The sequence below is a fragment of the Orycteropus afer genome, unplaced genomic scaffold (genome assembly GCF_000298275.1).
Source record: "Orycteropus afer afer isolate SDZICR_OR568_19922 unplaced genomic scaffold, OryAfe1.0 scaffold00079, whole genome shotgun sequence".
NCBI lineage: Eukaryota > Metazoa > Chordata > Mammalia > Tubulidentata > Orycteropodidae > Orycteropus > Orycteropus afer.
In genome coordinates this window covers 1,876,307-1,902,649 of record NW_006921666.1, presented here as the reverse complement: position 1 = coordinate 1,902,649, position 26,343 = coordinate 1,876,307, and the positions used below count along the sequence as shown (strand labels likewise).

The 26,343-nt window shown below is 37.2% G+C and overlaps 1 protein-coding gene across 1 annotated transcript in view; it reads left to right on the top strand.

Moving 5' to 3' along the window:
• Positions 1-26,343, top strand: part of NRXN3 (neurexin 3) — a 2,130,901-nt gene that overhangs the window by 969,478 nt on the left and 1,135,080 nt on the right. The window contains exon 15 of the mRNA XM_042781017.1: positions 13,164-13,283. Coding sequence (XP_042636951.1) covers positions 13,164-13,283 — 120 coding nt within the window. The remainder of the gene's footprint in view (positions 1-13,163; positions 13,284-26,343) is intronic.

Here is a 26,343-nt window from a genome sequence, read left to right as displayed (position 1 = left end):
GAGGGTCGACGAAAGAGGGGGAGGCCTTCAACGAGATGGATTGATACGGTGGCTGCAATGATGAGCTCAAGTATAGCAGGGATTGTGGGGCTGTCGCGGGATAGGGCAGTGTTTCGTTCTGCTGTGCATGGGGTCACTATGAGTCGGAAACGACTCGACGGCACTTAACAACAACAACAACAAGCTCTGGATAATATTTACACGGTGTTAAATAAAGCAAAGTCGCATGAACAGTTGAAAACTAAACTACTGACGAAAAGTTTGGCAGTTCAAGGGCACTCAGAGGCACCACTTAAGTAAAGCCTGGAAATCTGCTACCAAAAGGTCACTTGAAAACCTTGTGGAGTACAGTTCTATTCTATACACATGGGTTCATTGGAATCAATTTTAGGGCAACTAGAAACACCAACAAATCTTATGTTACCTGTCTTACTGTTTGTTAGCTGGGATTTGAAACATGTTGCCTCTCTCTCTCCCTTCTTCTTCTTTTTTTTTTTTTCTTTTAAATGGGCTTTTCTGTCACAGGCCACTACATCTGTGCTGAGAAAACAGTCAAAAGCAGAAAATGAAGCCTCTGTTTACATTTTCAAATGAAGCATTGACTTTTGAGAGCCTGACCATGATTTTTAAAAGAAGGAATGATCTAATGATTTGATCTGTATGACCCAGGTGCCTTCTGGAAAATAGGAGGGATTGAGCAAAAAGGCTTTATAATGCCAGCTGTCCTTTCACTCTTAAAAAATATCCCAACAGGCACAGGAGCTCACTACCTGTTCATGGTCCTGGAAGTGTCACATGGGTGTCACCTGGAGGTGCCACAATTTACTCATAAGGTGTAGTTTTATTTTGCAGTTATTTGATCATCAAATGCAATTGTGTGCTGGAGCTGGCTCATGTTATCTCCTAAGAGTGAATTGTTAAATTCTCAGGAATTTTGCAAGTTTGTTGACATCATTTACATGTTACAAGTTGAAATTGGCTACAGTACAAGTATTTTACACTACAAAATTCAACATGCACTACAAATCAGGTTTTGGTATGTGTTCTCTTAAGAGTACTGGTTGTTAAGCATTTACCAGCACAACACTGATCAAAGGCCACTGTGGATAAAGACATCATAAGAGTATCTCTTTTCAACCAATTCCCAGGCCCATTTTGACTCATTTCCCATGTATGATGAAAGAGCCAATGTGATTCAAGAAAATAGGCTGTTATTGAAAACTCCCACATGTTGGATTTTATTGTTAGTCTTCTTCACTCATCATTCCTAACCAAGTGCCTTTTTTAAAACCTCCATTTGAGAAAAAGAGAAGCCCACATTTCCTGACTATGCTTGTTAAGACCTGTTTCAATGCGTTATAGAGCATTGTTTTTGTTGTTGTTATGTGCCGTCGAGTCGGACCCAACTCATAGCCACCCCTCCTTGGGTTTCTGAGACAGTATCACTACGGAAGTAGCTTGCCCCATCTTGCAAAAATTCTACCTTCAAGACAAAAAGCAAGAATATCTGGGGAACAGTGCAGTCTTGGTCTCTGCCAGTGAGATTTTATAACAACACTAATGACCCTGTGCTGGACTTTACTTCATTTCTGTGAAGTGGGAACTAGATTATTTTCTTCACAGTTGGCTCCATATGAAGAAAGGCATGGTGTGCTTAAGGGATTGTTGATTTCTTATTTTAAAATTAAATATCAGTGAATTGGATTCCCACCATTTAGATCTTATTTTGTCTGTAGATGATTCTTTTCAGAAAAGCCAAGTGGACCCAATAATGAAAATATAGTAATAGTCTGATAGCTATGGAAGTATCTTTGCTGAATAGACCAGGACATCTATCAAGCTGAGTAGGCTATCCTAATATAAAGTATATCCACCCTGAAGACTCAGCTCTTTCATTTTTTTTTGTTTTAGAAGAAGAGACTATAGATTGTTCCGGAAGCTGATGAAGTTCTTTTCAAATTACTGAATCCTTTTTTATTTAATTTCTCTATATGTTTTACACAGAGTTACTCATGTGGTTATCATATAATTATCATATATGTAAGTCTATGTAAACCTTACAGGGAAATAGATACACACACATACATATACATATATATGTACATCTTCCTCTCTATATTCTTTTTTTCTTTTCTACTAAGTTACTGCTTTCCTACTCTTTCTCTATAGGACAATATAAAAATGTAAAAGAGGAAAAATTCTGCACTCATCAAGAGCAGAAAATAAAGTTACAAGTGGATGAGGAGTGAGTGAGAATTCTCATCAAGGTTCCTTAGCAGCTGCGCCTTGTACCAACGGTGCAGACCCTGTAGTTGACACGTGCTGTTATTGTCAGGTGCCATGGAGTTGGTTATGACTCACAGGGAACCTGTGTTACAACCAAATGGAACGCTGCCTACTCCTGTGCCATCCTCACAGTCCTTGCTATGTTTGAGCCCATTCTTGCAGCTGCCTTGTCAATCCATCTTGGTGCGGGTCTTCCCCTTTTCTGCTGGCCCTTTACTTTATCAGAAGGTGGTGCAGGGCCTGAGGCATTTGACTGCTAACCAGAAGGTTGGTGGTTCAAACCCACCAGCAGCTCCACAGAAGGAAGATGGAGCAATCTCCTTCCGTAAAGATTTACCACCTTGAAAACCCAGTAGGGATCACTATGAGTCAGAATTGATTCAGTGACGGTGGGTTTGGTTCTGGTTTTTTATTTTACCAAGCATGATGTCCTTCCCCAGAGACTTGTCCTTGCTGATAGTATGCCCAAGGTATGGGAGACCAACTCTAGTCATCCTGGCTTCTAAGGAACATTCAAGTTCTACTTCTTCCAAGACAGATTTGTTCATTCTTCTGGCAGTCCAGTGTATATTCAGTATTCTTCACCAATGCCACATTCAAAGGCATCAATTCTTCTTCAGTCTTTCTTATTCATTGTCCAGCTTTCACATGTATATGAGACAATTGAAAATACTATCATGGGTTAGGTGCACTTTAGTCTTTAAGGTAACATCTTTGATTTTTAACACTATAAAGAGATCTTTTACAGTAGTTTTGCCCAAAACAATGCTTTATTTAACTTCTTCAGTGATGTTTCCATAGGCATTGATTGTGGAGCCAAGCAAAAGGAAATCTTTAACAATGTCAATCTTTTCTCTATTTATCATGATGCTGGTTATTGGTCCAGTTGTGAGGATTTTTGTTTTCTTTAAATTGAGTTGTAATCCATATTGAAGGGTGCAGTCTTTGATCTTCATCAATAAGTGCTTTAAGTCCTCTTCATTTTCAGCAAGCAAGATTATGTCATCTCCATACCACTGGTTGTTATTGACTCTTCCTCCAATCCTGATGGTGTGTTCTTCATCATGTAGTTCAGCTTCTCAGATTATTTGCTCAGCATACAGATTGAAGAAATATGGTGAAAAGAAACAGCCTTGACACATAGATTTCCTGATTTTAACCCATGCATTATCCCTTGTTCTGTTTGAATGACTGCTTCTTGTTTGATGTACAAGTTCCTCAAGAGTGCAATAAAGTGTTCTGGAATTCCCATTCTTCATAATATTATACATTATTTATCATGATCCCTATAGTCTAATGCCTTTGTATAGTCAATAAAACACAGGTAAACAGCTTTCTGGTATTCTGTTTTCAGCCAACATCCCTCTGACAACAGCAATAATATCTCTTATTCCACGTCCTTTTCTGAATCCAGCTTGAATATCTGGCAGTTTCCTGTTCGTGTACTGTTGCCACATTTTTTAATTGTTCTAGTAAAATTTTACTTGTATGTGATTTTAATTGTCTTATTCAACAATATCTGTACTCTATTGCATCACCTTTCTTTGAAATGGGCACAAATATAGATCTTTTCCAATCAGTTGGTCAGGTAACTCTCTTCCAGATTTCTTAGCATAGACAAGTGAGCACCTCCAGCACTGCATCCATTTGGTGAAACATTTCATGTGGTATACTGTCAATTGCTGTAGCCATCTTTTTTGCCAATACCTTCAGTGTAGCTTGCACTTCTTTCTTCAGTACCATTGGTTCTTAATTATGTTCTACCTCCTGAATGACTGTCATTTTAGGATAGTGACTCTTTGCATTTCTTTTATCTTCTTTTGATGCTTCCTGCATCATTCAATATTTTGTCCATGGAATCCTTCAATATTGTAACTCAAGGCTTGAATTTTTTCTTCAGTTCTTTCAGCTTGAGAGTGCTGAGCATATTCCTCTCTTTTGGTTTTCTAACTCCAGGTCTTTGAACATTTCATTATAATGCTTTACTTTGTCATCTTGAGCTGCCCTTTGAAATCTTCTGTTCAGCTCATTTACTTCATCATTTCTTCCATTTGCTTTAGCTATCCTAGATTCTTGAACAAGTTTCAGAGTCTCTTCTGACATCCACCTTGGTCTTTTCTTTCTTTCCTGTCTTTTAAATGACCTTTAGCTTTCTTTGTATATAATTTCCTTGATGTCATACCACAACTATGGTCATTAGTGTTAAGTCACATCAAATATATTCTGAGATGGTCTTTAAATTCAAATGGGATATACTCAAGGTCATATTTTGGCTTCCCTCTCCTTGTTTTAATTTTTTCATCTTCAACTTGAAGTTGCATATGCAGTTAGTGATCTGTTTCACAATTGGCCCTTATTTGTTCTGACTGATGATATTGAGTTTCTCCATCACCTCTTCCCACAGAATCAATTTGATTCTTATGTATTCCATATGGTGAGGTCCATGTGTATACACCATTTATATTGTTAAAAAAAAAAGGTGTCTTCAGTGAATAAGTCATTGGTCATGCTTAATTCTATCATGCAATCTCCATTATCATTTCTATCACTAATTCCATATTTTCCAAATACTGATACATTTTCTTTGTTTCCAAAGAATTATTAATATTATTATTGATAAACAATAATTATCACTGCATCCTGATTCCATATTTGATCAATTATAGGCTACAAAAGTTGGTAAAAGGTTCAAGATCTGCATCTTTGGCATCAGTGAATAATAGTCATGAATATGAATATGACTGAATAATATGAATATGACTATGAATAATATGAATATGACTATGAATTATAGTCTTATTTACTGGTCTTCCTTGTTGACACATAGTTCTGCAATAATGGTGCTTCACATTCAGGTTACATTCATGGAATCAAAGCCCTTTGAAAAGCTCATTTCTTGTGATTTAATGTTGATGACTATTGATAAACCACTGCCAGCCATGTCCACCTCCAGGCTGCCCACCTCAACCCTTCAGGATACATGGGCATTGGGAAGCAAACCAGATGTTGTGGCCTCCAAGCCTGGAGCCCCCAGGTTTCCCAATCTCCACCCCTCATCTGGCCAGGGCCAGCTGCTACTGGTTCAATATTATATATCTACTTTAAATTGGGATATTTGAGGCATAGAACTTGCTAAGCTCTACTTGGGCAATAATAGAAGGAAAATAAACTCTAATATAAGCAAGCTATCTTTGCTTCAGGCAGCACTTGTATCACAAAGACCTGCAAATAATAAAAGGCACTCTGTCACTTCTGGTTTCTAGACTGTGAAGAAGAGTTGACTGAATCAGTTTGCATGTACTGCAAAGGTGGGTTTTATCAGTAACAGGCATGAACTGACAGTATGGAGCAGTTATTAAAGAAAATCAAGAAGAATGATAAGTTTGTGACAGGCATCAGAGTTATCAACTTAATAAAAAGGAAAAGACAATATGATGTTTTTAAGTGAACTAAAAGGAGATTTGGGAGTTAGAAACCAACGTATTAACATCCTTGACACCCTATTTAGTCTTTGCATGCCTATTTCTGTTGTCTTGTCACTTTCCTTGCTATACAAAGAAAAGTCACCATCTTTTCTGGAAAAGATATGTGACTGTTTTAGTGAGGACTGGTTACATATCAAATTAAAAGTAGTGTACACCATTCATATGCAGGTATTCCTAAAAGACAATATATTATTTAAAAAAAAAAGAAAAGAAAAAAACTTTCTAAAAATGTAATTCCAAAGATGTCTTCAATTGGTTTGTGTGACCCTAGAATTTTAAGTAGATTTGGAAGATTTTAGAATAAAATTATGATTATTAAGTCTCTAGGAATGTCTGTTAGGTTTATAAATACAGGCAGTTGATACAGCTCTTTTCATATACCATATCTTTATGCAAATAACACATGCATTAAACAGGTTTTGCAAACCTTGTAGCACCCTTGTGCATTAGTTTTCTATGCATGCTATGCACATTATATTCATGTGCATGTTATATGTGTGGGCATGTTATATGTGAAAATTACAGTAGTTGGACAAAACTGGCTCTTACTGTTTATTTTTAAATTGACTTTAGCATTCAAATAGCATTCAACAATTTTCTTTGGGGGAAAATCCCTTACATTAAAAAGTCATCTTTCTTAGATCAGGATTACTGGTCTGATAGAGACTGATGAAACCCCTGAGACTTTAGCTGCTAGTGACTCTTTGGACCTGGAATTGAACTCATTCCCATGGCTTCCAGCCAAAAAATAGACAGGCATATTAGGTGACTATTTACAGCAGGTAGATACACTCCTTAGAACAATCAACCATGGGAGACCAGAAGGGCAGTATTAGCACAAGAAGATAGCTCAGAGGGTAGGAATGAATAGGAAAGAGGGACCCAGGGGAAGGGTAATCAGAAGGAGGAAGTGGGAAGAGAGCTGTTACATTATGGGGAATGCAGTCAATGTCATGAAACAAAATGTATGAATCATTGTATGTATAATGAATTTACTCTATAAACTTTCACCCAAATCACAATTTTAAACAATTGAAAACATAAAAAACAAGTCATCTTTCTTTAGTTGTAGGTTGGAAAGACCTTATTTAATTTCTTTTTGTTAATGCTATTAGCACCATACACACATACAAACACACACTCTTCCTACTTACTAACATTCATAAGAGGTTAGATGTGTGGGTTCTAGAGATAGCATGCCTTGATTTGAGAGTTCACTTTGCCACTTACTACCTTTGTGACTAGGGAAAGTCGCCTAACTTTCAATGTCTCAGTTTACTCTTTTGATATCCTTGCCTTCTGAGTTAATCAACATTCAAATTCTTTTATTTTTTCAACTTTGCTGTGGTTCATGGGAAAATCATTCCTACTTTTACAACTCTTTAGTATTTTTAGTCATAGTTTCTTCATTGTGTACTTATGAAAATTGAGTTAATATTTTAAAAGTTCTTAGTACAGTGTCTGGCACATAATAAGTGTTATGTCAATCATAGCCCTTGCTACTGTGTTGTTGTCAATCTCCCTCTGATTTGAGCAAGATCATCTTATATCAAATGTGCAGTTGAAAGCATCATCGGAGTTTTCCTTTCTCCCCCGACTCCACAGGGCATTTCGGATATTTCTATAACTTCTATTTGTTTTTGGAGACATTTCTATCTATGGGAAACACATCCATGGACAGAAAATATATTCTACTCAGGAGGAGACATATACTTAACTGAGTTGAAATAAGAATAGGAATTTATAAAATTGCTATCTAGAAAGTACTGTATAGTCCAAACTCCCATTCATTAATACATATTTATTGACCACTGTTCATGGGCCTAGCAACTGGTGTTGAGGGACTGCTTATCTCAGTGTCTGGTGAGATTGAATGTGCCTAACAGGAAGAAAGGTGGTCAATTAAATACCACACCCCCATCCCTCAAAAAGTTGATTCCAAGTAAAAGATTGACTATAAGCTGATATTGGTAAATCTTAGGAGTGAGTGGTGGTTGGGAAAAATCAGGACTTGGAATCAGTTGGAGCTGGTTTGACCCCCCTGCTGAGAATTTGCATTTCTACCCCAGATACACTGCATCATAATCTGCATTCTAACAAAATTTTCAGGTGATTCATACAGATCCTCAGGTGATTCTTATGTATACATCCCAGAGATTTTGTTAAAATGTGGATTCTAAGTCAGTATATCTGGCTGGGATAGAAATGCAAATTATTCACAGGGGGTTAAATGGGAATCAAAGATTCTAAACCTGGGAAAACACTTGGCTTTAAGTCATAAAAGGGTGACTTTCTCTCTCTCAACAGTATTTTCCGAGATCCTACTCTATTCCAAATACTATATCAGGGATTAGATGAAGATTTCATCCAGATGACAAGATTTTCTGCCCTCAAGGAGCTTACATATTAGTAGAATGAAACAGACATTAAGTACTTTAATAAACAATTTAATTGTGTCCATGTAATACGAGTTAAATAAACAATAAGATAAAATAGGGAGGGGAACAACATTTGTGGGGGTCTTTCTTAAATACCTTAAATAGGAAACTTGATGAAAGAATGAATCAGCTAAAATCTGGAAGAAGTGTATTCTGTTGGCAGGTTGACCAAAAGTACAAAGAAACAGAGGCAGAAATGGGCCTGAAGTATGAGGGCAATGGCCCTTCAATGTGAGCAGACATCAGAACCTTGCAGAAGGCTTGTAACATCTCAGATTCTTGAGTTCAGTCCGTAGTCAGTAGGTATGGGTAGGGTCTGACCATTTGCATTTCTAATAAATGCACAGGTATTGCAGATGCTGTTGTTTTGGGGACCACATTTCAAGCACTGTGTTAGAAAGGACCAAAGAGGAGGAAGAGATGGCTTGGGGCACTGTGAGTTGGGGCTAGTAGTACATGAATCTAGAGAAGGAGGCAAGGGTGGCCTCAGTGATGTAGGCCTTGAGCACAATTTTACTCTTAAAGTGATAAGTTATTGCAAGGTCCTCCTGGTCCTTGGTGAGCCATGCACAGACGATTACAATATAATCAGTTTTGGAGGAGTCTCTGATTCTGTATGCACTGTCTTCTAAACGAAAGTGAAACAAGTTTAGTCAAATTTGGAAATGACCTATAATTCCTTCAGTTTTTGACTCCTAACAACTTTTGACAATTTGGACAGGTAGCTCACTGTACAGAACACAGACATTCTCCCAAGCTCAGCTTTTGGAAATATGAAACCTAGATAAGTCAGCATTGGCTATAGTTCAGCACATTTCAACATTTATGGAAACACTTGCTCTGCATCTGGCCCAGTAGATTTAATGCACAGAGCACATTATCAGAACATATCACATGATTTCTAACAGCACACATCATTCAATCTTTTGAAGAAAGATAAATGTAAGAAGTATGTATCAATTAGGAGTAACCCCAGATATCATAACAAATGTGTGATCATAACAAATGTGTGTCATGATAAATTATGGATAACATCATGAAGAGTGGGAATTTCAGAACACAAGATTGTGCTCGTGAGGAACTGCTACATAGACCAACAGACTATTGTACGAACGGAACAAGGGGACACTGCATGTTTTAAAGTCAGGAAGGGTGTGTGTCAGAGGTGTATCCTTTCACCATACTTTTTCAATCTGTATACTAAACAAATAATCCAAGAAGCTGGACTATATTAAGAAGAACACAGAATCTTGATTGGAGGAAGACTTGTGAAGAACCTGTAATGTGCAGTTAACACTACCATCCTTGCTGAAAGTGAAGATGATTTGAAGTACTTACTGATGAAGATCAAAGACGACAGTCTTCAGTATGGATTACACTTCAACATAAAGAAAATGAAAATCCTCACCGCTACACCAATAAGCAACATCACAATGAATGAAGTTGTTAAATATTTCATTTGATTTGGATCCATAATCAGCACCTATGGAAGCAGCAGTCAAGAAATCAGATGTCATATTACACTGGAAATCTGCTATGAGGGACCTCTGTAAAGTGTAAAAGAGCAAAGATGTCACTTTGAAGACTAAGATGCTCTTGACCTTGGTATTTTGGTATTTTCAATCCCCTCATATGCTTGTGAAAGCTGGACAATGAATAATGAAGGCCCAAGAAGAATTGATGCTTTTGAATTGTGGTGCTGGTGAAGAATACTGAAAATATCTTGAACTGCCAGAAAAACAAACATATCTGTCCTGGAAGACGTGTAGCTGGAATGCTCTTTAGAAGCAAGAATGACTAGACTTCATCTCACCTACTTTGGTCATGTTGTCAGAAGAAATAAGTCCCAGGAGAAGGATATCATGTTTGGCAAAGTGGAGTTTCAGTGGGAAATGGGAAGACCCTCAATGAGATAGATTGACACAGTGACTGGAGTTATAAGCTCGAGTACAGAAAGGAGTGTGAGGATGACATACGACCATGCAGTGTTCTGTTCTGTTGTACATAGGGTCACTATGAGTTGGAATCAACTTGACACCACCTAACAACAGCATAGGCAGAAGCCAGTGTAATGTGTAATAAAGTGCTAAATTAAATATTATCAGATGCAAAAAGTAAGGTTGGAGATAATAAATGCATGGCCACTAAGAGGAGAGAACTGTTGTTTGAAGTTACTAGTGAGGACTTCATATAAGAGAAGTTTGACCTGGTCCCTGAAAAATGGTAAAAATTTGGCTAATTAGAAGGGATGAGAATAACACAGTAAAAGTCTTTGTCTTCAAATTCAATCAACATGCAAAAAGTCATTGTATTTTCCCACAGTTTTTACTGTTCTGCTGCCTTTCAAGGGAAAACTGTCCATATGTTTCTAATTCGTGAGTACGATTGAATTACTAGCCCATTGTCTGGTGAGAGCTGTTTGGTCAGGGAGCCCCGTGGACTTCTCAGAAGCTTTTATGCTTTGAAAGAAGCTGTCCTGATTTGCCATTGTTAATGAAACTTGTTCCACACAATGCTCCAGTTTAAGACCCACTGAGAACATGACCATGTACTTCTTTTCATCTCTATATGGGGGAACCACATGGCAAATAGGAGCTGCAGAAACCCAGCAGCAGTGCTGTTCCTTCAGCATCAGTAATTGTCTTGAATGTTCCTATGTCATCTCTTAATAGGATTGTATTAAAAGTGATAGTCTGTACTGTTTCCACCCTTCATACATAAATGCAAAATGTCGTGTCACTCTGAAGATCCTTTTGTAATTGTACATCTCCTCTGAACGTGTGTCCTTAGGACCCGGCATGTTTACATTTCAATATTGTGTACTTGTATATGGCTTAGCTTCCAAAAGCAAAACTCACTGCCGTCAAGTCAGATCCAACTCATAGTGACCCCTCCTTGTGTTTCTGACGCAGTAACACTATGAAAGTATATTGCCCAATCTTCCTTCCGAGGAGTGGCAGGTGGGTTTGAACTGCCAGACTTCTGGTTAGCAGTCAAATGCCTCAAGTACTACGCCATTGTGAAATAAACATTTATTACAATGGATTAATTTTCTCCTCTGTCAAATGCCTGTTTGCATCGGATCTCTGACTAATACATTTGATGTATCAAAAGGCTTACCTGTTTTGCTGAGTCTTTCCAAGAAATTCATGGAATTATTCTGAATATTAAGATGTATCCTCTGGGTGAAAATAATGCCAAAGATGTAGATTTATCTTTAGCCCAAGATTTGAAAAGAAAATAGGAGTAAAAAGGAAATAATGATTAGAGAGAGGTTCAGGCTGACCTAATGAGAGATTTTTGTGACAAAGTCTAACCAGGGCTTTGAACTGGGTCAACCTGGTTTCAGCCCCTGCTGAGAATTTACATTTCTACCCCAGATATACTGAATCAGAATCTACATTTTAACAAGACCTTTAGGTGATTCTTAAAAATCTGAAAATCACCTTGGGGTCTTACTAAAATATAGCTCTGATTCAGTATATTTGGGGTAGAAATGCAAATTCTCAGCAGGGGGTCAAAGTGAAATGAGCTGCTTCTAAGCCCTGACTCTAACTTTTATAATTCAGTTGCCCATTTATATCATTTTGAGGATAAAAGATTTTGAGTATGCCTTCTTCAAATAGCTATATTTATTATATATATACCATTATATATTTTTAGCTTATATATTATTTCCATATAAAGGAATCAGAAATAAAAATAATAAAGTATAAAATAAGAAATATGAATATAATTTCTAGTGTCTTCTTCCCATACCTGAAACAACTCTCCTTCGCATCCTCTGGTGTGCACACATTGTTTTAGAGAGCTCTTCTGAAATGCGCAAAGCAGCAGTGTGGTGTAGGGCAATAGTTTTCCAACTTTAAGATGCATAAATATCACCTGGAGTTTTGTGAAAACACAAATTTCTGGGCTCCACTCCCAGAGTTTGGGATTCACTAAGTCTGGTAGAAGGCCTAGGAATCGTAATCTCTAACAAATTCCTAGGTGCTCCTGGTCTGGGGACTATACTTGGAGAATTACTGATACAATTGTTTAGTGCATGGGTCTCAGCTTTAGTCTATTTGCATTTGACACCAAGATCCTTTAACTACCAATTGTGTGACCTCCGGTAAATTATTTTACTTCTCTGAGCTCAGTTTTCTTATCTGCCAAAATTTAGCTTTTAGACGGTCTTAATTAGAGTATGCAGACAAAAGGCTTGTACCCAGTGCCCACTAACTAAAAACATCAGTACAAGTTGTAAATCATCATCATCACTGTCATCTGTCTTTTTAATGTCACAAAGTAGACTTTAGAGACTTAGTTTCAGGTTAAAAAATTCTGCCTTTTTCCATAAGAATCGCAGGGAAGCATTTTTCTGCCTTAGCATTACACGTTTAGAAAGAACTGTTCCATATGAGATCTCTATCCCGTTGAATGGTAGAGATGAAGCTCTTTTGCAAAGTCCAACTAGAAGAGAACATTGTGTTCAGCCCTCTCCCTTTTGTGTGTAACAGTTAATAGTTTGTGGCTAAGTGTTTATTTTCTGTTGTCTTTGGTATATGCTGGATTTCTATTGCATGATAGAGGTGAAAGTTTTGGTGGTTGTGTCTTCTAATGTTTTGGGGCATGAGAATGATAAATTCAGGCAATTGCTTTGTATTTAAGGGGTACTAATGGTACAGGAGCCCTGGTGGTGCAGTGGTTAAAGTACTTAGCTGCTAACTGTAAGGTCAGCAGTTCAAACCCACCAGTACTCCAAGGGAGAAAGATGTGACTGTCTGCTTCCATAAAGATTATACCCTTGGAAGCCCTATGGGGCAGTTATACTCTGTCCTATAGGGTTGCTGGGATTTGGAATCAACTGGACGGAATTGGGTTTGGTTTTGATTTGAATTTGTTTAGCTTTTTTTTTCTTTTTTTTACAATTCTCCCCTTTTTTTTTCTCTTTCTTCTTGTGCATTGTCAGGACCCAGTACCACCTGCCAGGAAGATTCATGTGCGAACCAGGGAGTCTGCATGCAGCAGTGGGAAGGCTTCACCTGTGACTGTTCCATGACTTCTTACTCTGGGAACCAGTGCAATGATCGTGAGTACAAGCTTTTCATATTTTAAATTGTTTCAAGCTCAGAGGTTTGGAGAAAACTTAAGTGACAATATGTAAGAGGATGACTGTTCTGAAACATTCATAAATAATCTTCTAAGAAGTTGGAGAATAAAGGACTAGAATTCTTACAGGAAGAGCAGAGATGTTTCTTGCTCAACCATACTTGGTATCTCTCATCCTCCTTGCCTCCTATGTTTTTCCTTAAGATAAAATACCTATGACTGATAGAGGGAAAAAAATTGGCAAGATTTTGTTGTAAGGAGTTCAGTTCTCTATTAAGTCATCTGGATAACAATTATGAGACTCTCTCATCTTCATTGCCTGGAATTTAGTGGATATTTATCGAATGTAGCTAGTTTCACAAGAAGACGAGGTTTAGAGCATTTCTTAGTCTTTCCAAACGATGAAAACGATTGGAGTACAGTCACGCATCACTTAATGTCCACAGTACATTCTGTGTAGTAGGACGTTAATGATTTGGACCTTGTGCGAACATCATGTTATGTACAGGAAGCCCCAGGATTATGAATGAGTTCTGGTCTCAAATCTGTCTTTAGGTTGAATTTGTATTTAAGTTGGAACAGTTAGATATGGTTTGTATCTCACATCAGTTAGTCAAATATTCGTCTTAGTATATAGTATACCTTTCTATGCAGAAAAAAAAAAATTAAAGAAACATTTCCAGATGCATTAAGCCATATTTAACATAATACAGTAATAGTAACCATTATGTTTTGTTGCATGTTGCAAAGTAGCACTCATTTATTATTATGAACTTCTGACTTTTGATATAATAGGCTTTATGGGGGTGGGACCAGAGATGTATGTGGGTCAGACACAGGGAGAACAGACATTATGTGGTACATGGCCACCTATGTTTTGTTTTGTTTTTCCTCTGATTTGTTGTTCTGATTAGATGAATTTAAAACATTTTTAGAACTCTTTCAAGTAGAAGACAATGATCCTCTCTGGTTAAATATATTGGTTTCTATTTGGCTTATATGCAACTGGTTTTTCTGTTTATGTATACATTTCTCTTTGGGGGTAGATTTACGTGCATACATCTGTGTATCTTGATCATGTTAGAAAACAGCCCTGTGACTGTTATACTTAAAGAACATCAGCTGATTTAGCTCTAAGAAGAGATTGAATTTATGAATGTGATTGTTATCCTGATATGACAGTACTTCAGTGTTGTAGTTATCAGTAAAACTGAGTTTCCATTTCCTTCCAATTTTGTAACATGTCTACCGTAAAAGAAGAGAAAATATTTGAAATTTCTAAAAACTTACTACAAAGAGATTTATTAAAAAGTCCTGCCCTCGTGGATCGTGCTCAGCTTCTGATGTTCTAGGACAGACTTTGTGGTCGATGTTTACTTTATAATTCAAGATAATGGTCCATTGGCCTCGTATTTGCACAAAAAATGAACTTATCTAATTAAATAGTAAAGGCATGTTTTTGTTTGACCACATGGGAGCAGGTACCAATTATAATGCCATCTCCACCATGTCTGTTTGGTTTTCTTGACTTATTTCTCAACGTTTTTCATGTGTATAGTTGTTTCTTAGGGTTCTTTTCTCCATTATTCCCCAGTAGATTTTTGTGAGTCTTTTAAAACATGCTAAGGAGAAACAAGTGAGGAATTTGGCAATGCAGAAGGAAAATTCTTTGATACCAGTTGATTTACATGTGTCTACCTCTATATTTGTAATGAAAAGGACATAATGTCTGTAGAAGGCTTTGGCATCAGATTCCTCTTGCCAATCATCTTTGGTGTTATTTAAAGTCTCATTTCCATGTTCATAATTTGTGAATATCAGTCCATTCTGAAGGGAGCAGTTATATGGACACATCCAGAGTAGCTAAGGAACTGTACAACCTGGTCTTTCTTTTCCTCCCAATGTGTCTGCATCAGAGTTTTCCCCCCTAAATGGTGGTATATGCATACTATTATGTCTCAGGAAACTACCGTGCATGCAGAAGGAACAGAAAGGTAAGTCACTCCAACTGTGGTGAATAAGCACAATCTTCAGAAGGTAAGACTTTTCTGTCATTGACCAGTTCACCGCTGTTACCCAGGGCCAGGCATTATTTTATAGTAAAATTCAACTCAAGTTCTTTCCAGCTTCCTATGACTGTTTCTGACTCTGTCCTGAGGACTGTCATGTTATCTAACTTGGACAATTGGCTGAGATAAAATGAAGAACTGCAACTAGAACTGGGAAAAAAATCATATTTCTTTTGTGGCAATAGCTTCTCATCCTTCAAAAATGTTTTTAAGATATTCAGATTTAGGGAAATACATTTTGGATTCTGTTCTGTAAATATTGTAGTTGAATCTTTTGATGATAGAAGGACTTTTTGGCCCAAATGACTAAAATAATCTTTTTGGTCAGTCCCTTCTTGGAGAGTGGCTGAGGGCTTCCATAACTGGATGACTGCATGGAGCTAGTACATTTTAAATACAGAAAATATAGGGATATATATTGAATTTAGATATGTAAGATGTGACTATAAGTTCAGAGATAAACGTTTAATGCTATCCAACCAAATATATAAAAATAACAGGTTCTTTAACATTGTTACAATGGCTATCCCTGTATGTAATGATTGCCATTCAAAGTATTTGGGAGAAAGTTCTCTTTTGAAATCAACATCAGAGCCAGGTTTTTTTTTTTTTTTTAATCTGGAAAATTGCCTCACTACTGTACATCATAGACTGTTATTTTCTATATCAACCTTGATCCTTAAGGTTGTAATTTGCTAGTTACGTATCTAATGCTTTATGACTAGTGATGTAGCAAACTCTTGGTAGCTAAGCCTACATCAGGAGTTGAGAGTGAACCCTCACGTATGAGCTCGTATGGACCAAGGCTCATGCTTATAACTGCAGTGTGAGAAAACTTCAAAGAAAGAAGAAAGGGGGAAACAAGTTAATGGGAGAGAAAGAAGGATGAAGGAAAGAGAATAAAGAGAAAAGATGGAATTGAATTTTATATGTAACAGCAGAGAGGCCATTAGTAATTGCTTTGGTGACAGTAATCATCTGTCTTTGACGTAAATAACAGAAATGAACAATGCATTTTAAGTGGAAGCTATAGCCACCAAGGAAATTTTGGTTTTACCCAATTCTTGGGAATAGAATGTTATATAGACTGTTTCATATATCTTACATTGTGTTCTTTAAAATGATGTCATAAAACTCTGTGAATTGTTTAGCAACACAATCTAATTGCAAAAGTTTTTTTTTTTCTTTTGTAGGGGCTGGGAGCCCAGTTTTATACAATGTTGCATATACCTAACAAGTATTCTTTAAAATACTTTCCTAACTAAGGACTGTGTGAATTCTTTAGAAATGCAATCTAATTACAAAAGATATTTTTTTAAGGGAGAAGGGGACCCATTTTGGATACTCAATTTTCCATAAGTGTTTCTTGGGGCAGCAGATTGATCTTCAATTAAAATTTTAAAAATCTCAATTTGTAACTGTAAATCCTAAAATAGAATTGTTGACTAGGGGGTTGGGTAGGTTTTGATATTTTTCAAAGTAAAGTGCTCAGTTCATGATGTGTAGAAAATTCATTATATCTGTGTGTGACTTGCAAGGTCCTGCATTTTAAGATCTTCTTTACTTCTAGCACTGGTTCTGTTTCTGGTGACATTCTTTTTGTCTTATCTGTTTGCCATATTTTTTATTTGTTTGGAAGTTAAGGTGTCATCATATAGATATTTCCTTCATTAGCAGAATGCACATTTAAACATTATGTCTCATTTGGTATGAGGAGACCAACGCTGGATGACTTTCACTTTATTCTGTCATTCCTTGTGAGAGTAGAATGGGTTGATGGAGGTACTAAGGTGAATTTCAAGTTCACTCTTGTAAAGATAGCCGTGTACATCTGACACTGTGGTTGTGAAGGTGTGACACACACATCTCTGGCTGCAATTCTGTTTCTCTCTCAGGCTGAATATCATGTGTAAGAATGACTTCCTTGTAGTGGGTAGAAAGCAAGAATCATCTTACTGGAAGATAGTATTTGGTTTGCTAATTGCCTTGTTGGTGTTGCTGGTATGTGCCATTGAGTGGATTCTGATTCATAGCACCCAGTGCACAACAGAAGGGGCCATTGCCCCATCCTGCACTATCCTCACGATCGTTGCTATGTTTGAGCCCATAGTCACTGCCATTGCGTCAGTCCATCTCATTGAGGGTCTTCCTTTTTTTCACTTACCCTCTACTTCACCAAGCATGATGTTCTTCTCCAGAGACCGTTCCCTCCTGATAACATAACCAAACTATTGAGACAAATTCTCATTATTCTGGCCTCTAAGGAGCATTTGGCTGTACTTCTTCCAGGATAGATTTGTTTGTTTTTCGGGCAGTCTATGGTATACTCAATATTCTTCACCAACACCACTAATTGCCTTACATAGTTTTAGGACATAACCTTGTACTATTTCATGTAATGGTTAAATCATGGGTAGTAAATGGTAAAATCATTCTTTACTTTAGGTTTGCTTTTAGTGCCTTTTTGAAACTTAACCCTCCCAAATGCAACTTTGAGTTAATGTAGTATTTATTCAATACGATCTACAAAAAGACAGATAAATAACATATTCCAAAGATGATCTGCAGTACCTCTGAAAAGTCTGAAACATAGACTAGCGGGCTGACCTCTCAGATGAATATCACCTGAAGGCCAACTTAACGGCATGTATGACATTTAAAGAATAACCACAACAAAGGAAACTCTAAAGGGTTCTTATAGGAAAATTCTTATTGACTGTTGTGATCTTATTGATATTTTAGATTAGGACTGAGGACCCGGACAATGCCGGCACGTCATAGTCATTACACAAGGTCAGTCCGGCATCTGTTCTTGTTGTGTGGCAGCTACTACCATTGACAACCTGCTGTTGAATTCCTCTCTTTCTGCACGTCACGTGATGCCGTGCAGAAACTCACCTCACATGCCCACACCCACACGCAGAGACAAAAATTGTCCTTTTGAAGGACTTTTTGAAAATAGCAACTTGAAAAATCTCCTCTATAGTTTTCACCATTTTTATATTTTCTAATGTACTGTTTGGAGGTGTGTACAATTCTGGGGTTATGCTTCTGGTACTATGCCCTGGAGAAACAAATGTAGAACAGTCTGGGCACATACGTTCTTAACACACCTCAAATTCTTGAGTTTAGGAATTTGGTGTCATAATAGCTTTGTGGCATGAAGAGAGGGAAATAAATGTGGATGCTTAGCCCATCATCACAGCCTGATACCGAGGACTACATTGCTAGTCATACATTGCAGGCTACTTGTTGGAGAAATCGCTAGGTTCACACTGGCATGTGATAATAGATGTTCTTTGCTTGCAACAGATCAATACGAAGCAGCTGTGGATCGTGCAGACAGTGGAGTGTGAAGTGCCGTTTCAGACAGTTTTCTGCTGGAGTGGCTGTTAAGCTGCACTGTTGGCTATTGATTGGCCTTTTGCTTTTTATTTATTGTGTGGGTTTATTTATTTTTTTAATGTAGGTTAGTGTATTGATTAAATCTGTTAAAAACACATTTCCCATTCAGACTTCTGAAAAAAAAAAGTGATAGATGCACTAGTTGGTGTACCAACAAGGGGACAAGTTTGTATATACTAAGTCTGTCTCTTGAGTAAGTATAGGTATGCAGGCATTACATCATGAACCTATGTTATTATTTGTATTGCAATGACTTTCAAGAATATAAGATGAAAATATCTTTTCAGTTATGTGTTTATATCCCAGTTCCACTCTCCCCACCTCTGCTTGTCCAGCAAATAGGCCCAATTTAAGAAGTTTACTTGTGAGACAGTTGTTTGCTGCTTAGAACACACTTTGTTGTCAGTTTCCTTAAGGTCATCTCTGACTCATGGTGACCATGTGTATAACAGCAAATTGTAGCCCGGTTCTGGGCCATCTTCCTGATCATTGTATGTTTGCACCCACTGTTTGGGCTGCTGTGTCAGTCTATCCTATTGAAGGTTTCCCTCCTTTACACTGACCTCTCCTTTGCCAAACACGCTGTCCTTTTCTAGCAATCGTTTATCCCTGACATGTCCAAAGTCAGTGAGCCAAAGTCTTCCCATCCTTGCATCTAAGGAGCACCCTGGTTGTGCATCTTCTAAGACTGATTTGTTTGTTCTACGTGAAGACTGTGCATATTCAATATTCTTCACCAGTCCTGAGTTCAAATATGTCAATTCTTCTTTCTTTTTCATTGTGCAGCTTTTGCACAGATATAAGGTATTGAAGTTACTGTGACTTGAGTCAGGCACACCTTACTCATCAAAGTGACATTTTTGCTTTTTAAAAAACTTTGAAGATATCTTCTTCAGAAGATTTCCTCAAGGACATGTCTTGATTTTTCGACTGCTGCTTCCATGGACGTTAATTATTGACTCAAGAACAATGGAATTATTGACAATTTAAATTTTTTCTCTACTTGTCCTGAGTTTGTTTATCAGTCTACTTGCATAGATTTTCATTTTCTTCATGTTCAGGTACAATAATACATACTGAAGGCTGCAGTCTTTGACCTTCTTCAGTAAATGCTTCAAGTCCTCTTCATTTTTGGGAAGAAAGGTTGTATCATCTACATATTGCAGATTGTTAATCCAGTCCTGATGCTGCATTCTTCTTCATATAGTCCTGCTTCTTGGATTATTTGTTCAGTCTACAGATTGAATAAGTGAAAGTATGCAACTCTGCCACACATCTTTCCCAGTTTTAAAGCAGACAGTATCCCCATGTTCCGTTGAAAAGCCAGCCTCTTGATCCGTATATAGGTTCCACAAGATCACCTTTTACCATTTGTTTATTCATTCACTCAGCAGACATTTCTTATATGAAGGTATGATAACAAGTAAGATATAGTCTTGTCCTTAAAGGTATTATAGTATCATGGGCATGTGAAGGCGACCCAATAAAACTATGCACAGTATATAGTAAGGAGTCATAAAGTGGAGTGAGGTCAACTCTCCCTTGAGTTAAGGCTGTGAAGAAGAGTAGCTGCTATTAGTGGTTTTTTTTTTTTTTTTCCTTTTAAATTGGAGAATGAGTCTTGAAAGATTTATATGTGGTTCCTAAGCAAATAAGGTATGGAAGGAAGTAGGAAAGGAGAGACAACATTTCCACAAGCAGAGAGGTTAGCATTCTATTTGCTTCAGATCTTTATTGTAAGCATTTATATGGCTAAGACCACACTTTGTTTAAAATTTGTACCCTGTGTATTTGTTTAACTTTGTATGCTAGTCATTTTCCATATTAGGAAAAAAAATATTGGATTCCTAGTCGCCTTCAGTAGTGTGCACATTATGGTGGTCAGTTCTTGGGGAAGAGTTCCTCCTGTTGAGTCCGTTGCTGAAAGCTGTTATAGACCTGATAAGGACTTAATCTTCATTTATTTAATCGAAGTATTGCTGGATGATGATCTTGAAAATTTACTTGTAATGGACCAAGTTTTTACCATGTTCATTTGTAACATATTTAATATATGTAATTATATAAAAAAAATTATAGCATCATCATTACATTAATTGGCTTTAAATCAAACTCAGAATGCCATTCCTAAGTGTTTCTAACATTGTGAAATTGAATTACTCACTTAGCCTCTTGAAACTTTGGTAAAGAAGAAAGTGTATAATAAAACCCCAAACTCAAAATCAAACTCACTGCCATTGTGTCAATTCCAACTCTTAGTGACCCTATAGGACAGAGTAGAACTCACCCATAGGGTTTCCAAGGCTGTAAATCTTTATGGAAGCAGACTGCTTCATCTTTCTCCCATGGTATGGCTGGTGGGTTTGAACCTCTGACCTTTTGGTTAGCGGTGAAATGCTTTAACCACTGTATCATCAGAACTCCTTAAGTGTATGAGAGGTACTTAATAAATATGAGTAGTGGTAGATATTATTTTAACTAGTAAAAGAATATTTGATATTTATTAAGTGCTTATCATATTTATGATATTCTACTAGGACCATTTTAAGGATACCATAACTTTAAGCATTCCAGCATCCTTAGGAAATATACACTACTCTTGTCCTGAGTTTAACAATGAAAAAACTGAGCTCACACAGTGAGGAAGCAACTGAGTGACAAGGACCTTGTCACAAAGGTTCATATTCTGAACAGATTTGCTGCTATGTTGTCATTATTAGAAATAGAGTAGAAAGCGTGAGAGCTGGAATTTCATGGGACTGCCTTGATTTTTGGGTCTCACAAGGTTTCCAGTCTACCACTTTTCTTTCACTCATTTTAATGGAAAATATTTTAGTCTTCCTTCTCTGACAGGTTTCTGTCTTATACAGGTTCTTGCTTTCACAGGTTTTACTGTAATAATAGATTAAGCTCTTTATTACTTACTAGACTGGGGTCCTTAATTCCAGGTGGTCAGCTCTACACAGAAGCCAAATTGCATAAGAATATAAGATTGGAAAAGGGAAGCTCTGTGTTATTGGTTCTTAATTTTTGTCCTATTCTGGTGGCATTCTGAACACTTTAGGTATTTCTGTCTTAATACCCAGGTAAGGCTATTCGATTATATTTTCCTGATTAACTGCATTAGAAAAAGCACTATCTTTCTCCTATGACCCCAGTTAGCTCTGTTGGTGCAGTGGTTAAGGGCATGGCTGCTAATTGATCAGTCAGTGGTTCAAACACACCAGCTTCTTCATGGGAGAAAGATGCAGCAATCTACTTTCATAAAAATGTACAACCTTGGAAACTCTATGGGGGCAGTTCTACTCTGTCCTATATGGTAGCTATGAGTCAGGATCAGCTCAATGGCACTGAAGTTTTTTGGGGTTGACTCAAAACTTGTGATTTCCACATGTTTATTATATTGCAAATCCAGTACATACAGGAGAGTGCATGAGACCATGTTACCTTCGACAAGTTAATTCCTCTGTGCCTCTAAACTGATGGTAATTACAGGTCATATCTCATCAGATTGTTGCAAACATCGAGTTAGTAATTGTGAAGTTTTAGTACATGGTGTGTATCAGGGCCTAGAGAACTGTGAGCTACTCTTTGAATGCAATTTTCAAAAAATAAAAAAACATGATTCATACAAATATAGTTTTCAAAAAGCTAAAACTGTAACTCTCATACAAATATAGAATGAAAATGTGTCATATTTATCTTCTTAATAAGGGAAACGAGAATGATAAAATTGGAGCTGCTTATTTATAGGCATTAAAGAGAATATAAATTTAGGTTAGAGATAAAACTGTTTAATAGCCAACAGGGCAAAACCACCTTAATGTTTGGTATTATCTTTTCTATTATTAATCTTTTCTAGATTAATAGATCAGCTCACAGAGTCAGGCCCTAATTAATAGTAAAGGTTGTTGTTGTTAGGGATCGTCAAATCGGTTACGACTCATAGCAACCCTGTGTACAACAGAGTGAAACACTGCCCAGTCCTGGGCCACCCTCACAACTGTTGCTATGCCCGTTGTTACAGCTGCAGCAATCCATCTTGTTGAAGGTCTTCTTCCTTTTCACTATCTACTTTACCAAGCATGATATCCTTCTCCAATGTCAAACACAATCTCCCCTAGAATTAAAAACCATGGATGGACTTGTTAACAATGCCTCTCCCTCCCTATGTGAGCGATGGCAGTGAGTTGTGCTTTTGTTTTGTTTTTAATATGAGATTAGAAAGACTCTTGCCCAATCTTTTCTCTATATTTTGGGTAATTTTATGAACATTCTCACTATCTAGTCAACTCTTTGCTTTGTTTTTTTTTGTTTTTTTTTACTTTGAATATGTCTCTCGCACACAATTATCTTTAATTTCTTTCACCACATAACTATGTACCAATCATTGTGCTGAATTTGCTATGCCTTTTTATCATTTAGACCTCAGGACAACCGTAGGAAGTAGAAACTCTTATTATCCCAGTTGCACTGTCAGAGCTGGGCCACAAAGAAGTGAAAGTATTGGCACTAGGTCAAAAACATGAGGTGGAGGCACAAAGATCAGTTCTGCTTGTCTGACTGCAAAGGCTGGGCTCCTGGCTACAGATATGTTTTAAGAGGAAATACTGAACTCATCAAGAATTTAATTTTACGTAGATCCACAATCAATACGCTTGAAGAAGCAGTCAGGAAATCAAATGACATTGCATTGGGCAAATCTGCAAAAGATCTCTTAAGTATTGAAAAGCAAAGATGTCACTTTGAGGACTAAGGTGCACCTGACCCAAACCATAATATTTTCAATCACATGCAAAAGCTGGACAATGAGTAAGGAAGACCAAAGAAGAGTTTATGCATTTTAATTATTGTGTTCATGATTGAATATACCATGGACTTCCAAGACAAACAAAAATGAACAAATTTGTCTTGGGAGAAGTATAGCCATAATGCTTCTTGAAAGAGAGGGTGATGAGATTTCATCTCATGTACTTTGGACATGTTGTCAGGCAAGACCAGTCCCTGGAGAAGGACATCACGCTTGGTAAAGTAGAGGATCAGTGTAAAGAGGAATATGCTCAAGGAGTTGGACTGATACAGTGGCTGCAATAACGGGCTCAAACAGAGCAAGCATTGTGAGAATAGTGCCGGACTGGGCAGTGTTTCTTTCTTTAAACATAGGATCATGATGAGTTGGAAGTGACTTGATGGCATCTAACAACAGAAACAACAATAGTTCAAGGGAAAATAGTCTCTATAATTCAGGAGCCAGTCCTTTGGCAGCACTTATCATGAATTGTTGCAATTTATGGCCTCACTAATTTCATTTCAGCCACCTTCAGCATGCTGTATTTGTAGATCATTTTTATTGCTTATGTTTAATTATAGCCCATTTATTTCTAGTGTGCTTGGCTAGTTACTTATTGATAGTGATGGCAATAATCTACTAAGCGTCTATTGGTTCACAGAACATAATTTTTATATTACCTTGTTAGTCACATACAGGTACAATTTTAATGTATTTGTCAATATAGACTTGTAATTTCCTGCATTTATTTCCATATCTAAAGTGAAAGATGATACAAACATAGTTATTTTGTCTTGGAAAATAGAGCTAACAAACAATTTGTTCCCTCCCCTCATTTTTCTCCCTTATTGTTTAAAATGGGCATTTTTGATTCAGGTAAAAATCACATTCAGCAAAATCAGATGTTGTGTACATTATGACAAATGTTTACACCCATGTCACACCCCAATTAAAATAGAGAACAGTTTCATCACTCCAGAAAGTTCCCTTGTACCCTTCTATCCAGTCCCTCTCCTTACTATAGCCACCATTGTTCTCATTTTTATCATCCTACAGTAATTTTAAATATGGATAAATGGAACCATACTATCTGTGCTCTTTTGTGCCCATTTTCTCTATCCAGGTGTTTGTTTTTAAGATTCATCCATGCTGTGCATATATTCTAACTTCATTGTTCTCTGCTGACTCTCAGCTTCATCTCCTCAACTCAGAAACCCTCCACTTGGGTTTCCCCTACCTACTCCATGGGGCAGAAATTCTCTCAAGACAGTGAGCCAGAGCAGTTTTAGGCTTTTCCTGTTCTTCCATTTCTCTCAGGAATCATGTCCTCCTTTACCTGATGTCTAATGCCTTATACATCATTATCTCACGTGGTTTGTGCCTTTCTTGGTTGCTTCAGGTCAGATTGTAAATCCGACTAAGATAGAGCAACCTCTGTTACTTCATGCAAGCCGGAAGTTGAGATCAGCCTGTTTGTTTATTTCGAATTGACTACATCTTTTCACTATGAGATTTGAGCGGGATGAAGACATACCTCAAACCACAAGGGATGACTTGAGGCTTTTGCATCAATCCAGGAACAGCGCTGGCAGTATTTAATATTCTGGGACCTGTTTCTGTGGAGGATCATTCAGTCGCAGGCCTTCTGCAGTTAATGAAAATGCTGCAAGAAGCTGTACAAAGCTGTTAAATACCTGCGAGTGCGTCTCCATCAAGAGTTTCTTCATTTGAGCTTCTGTAGTGAGATCCCCATTGTTTTTTCCCTCCAGTCCCTCTGACAACACTTGATTAAGCTCGGTGGGCACAGGGATTGATTTGGCTCCTGAACAACTGTTCTTACTATTTTCGTTACCCAAAATTATAGTCTGCTTTCTCGCCTTTCTTTATCCTGCGAATCTTTGGTACCTCATGTGTTGTTGCCAAATGAAATTAACAAATGTTTTCAAACAACAACAACAAAAATTGGAGACTTCAAGAAAAAGGAGGTGTTTGTATGCCAGGTAGTCTTTTGGCCATAGACTGTCTCTATTTTGATCTCTGGACCTGGTCTGTCCTTATTATGTTGTTGCATTGTCCACAAAAGAAACATGACCTTGAGCGAGACCTTTCATTGCTATCCTTTTCAGTTATGAACTTTTTGTTGGCTTTTTTTTTAATCATGAAAATTACACATTTTCACTGTTGGAAATCTGGAAGATACATAAAAGTACAAGACAGTGGAGGAAAAAGACCCTCATCATTTTTATCAACCTTTAACATAACATTATTTTAGAACATGAGTGGTGTCAAGCACATACTAATGTGATGATGTGGTTGGATAAATAACATGGATAAATGACTGAGACTTTTATATTTTTCAAGTCTGAGTTGTGCAAAAGTTCTAGTCTTCTTTGTGAAATGAGTACATTTATGTAAAGACTGGGAGTTTTCTTGCCAGAAGGAATGTTTTAGCCATGGAAGAATTACAATGAATATCCCAACATGCAATTTTCTTCTTCAGATGAAAAATGGAAATGTCAAAATGTTTTCATTTCTTTTTTCTCTTGCCCTTTATATCTTTTCATAGAAAGCCTTGCAATATCTGAACAGTGCTACATAGGTGCATCAACATATGAGTGAAACGGTTTTGTAGTGGGTGTGGTTGGAAGGAAAGTGTTCTGATAAGGTGCAGTGTGGTACAAACCGTGAATACGTTGGTTACTAATTGAAAGGTTGGATTTCCACATCCATCTCAAGATGCCTCAAAAGAAAGGCCTGCCAAAAAAAAAAAAAAAAAA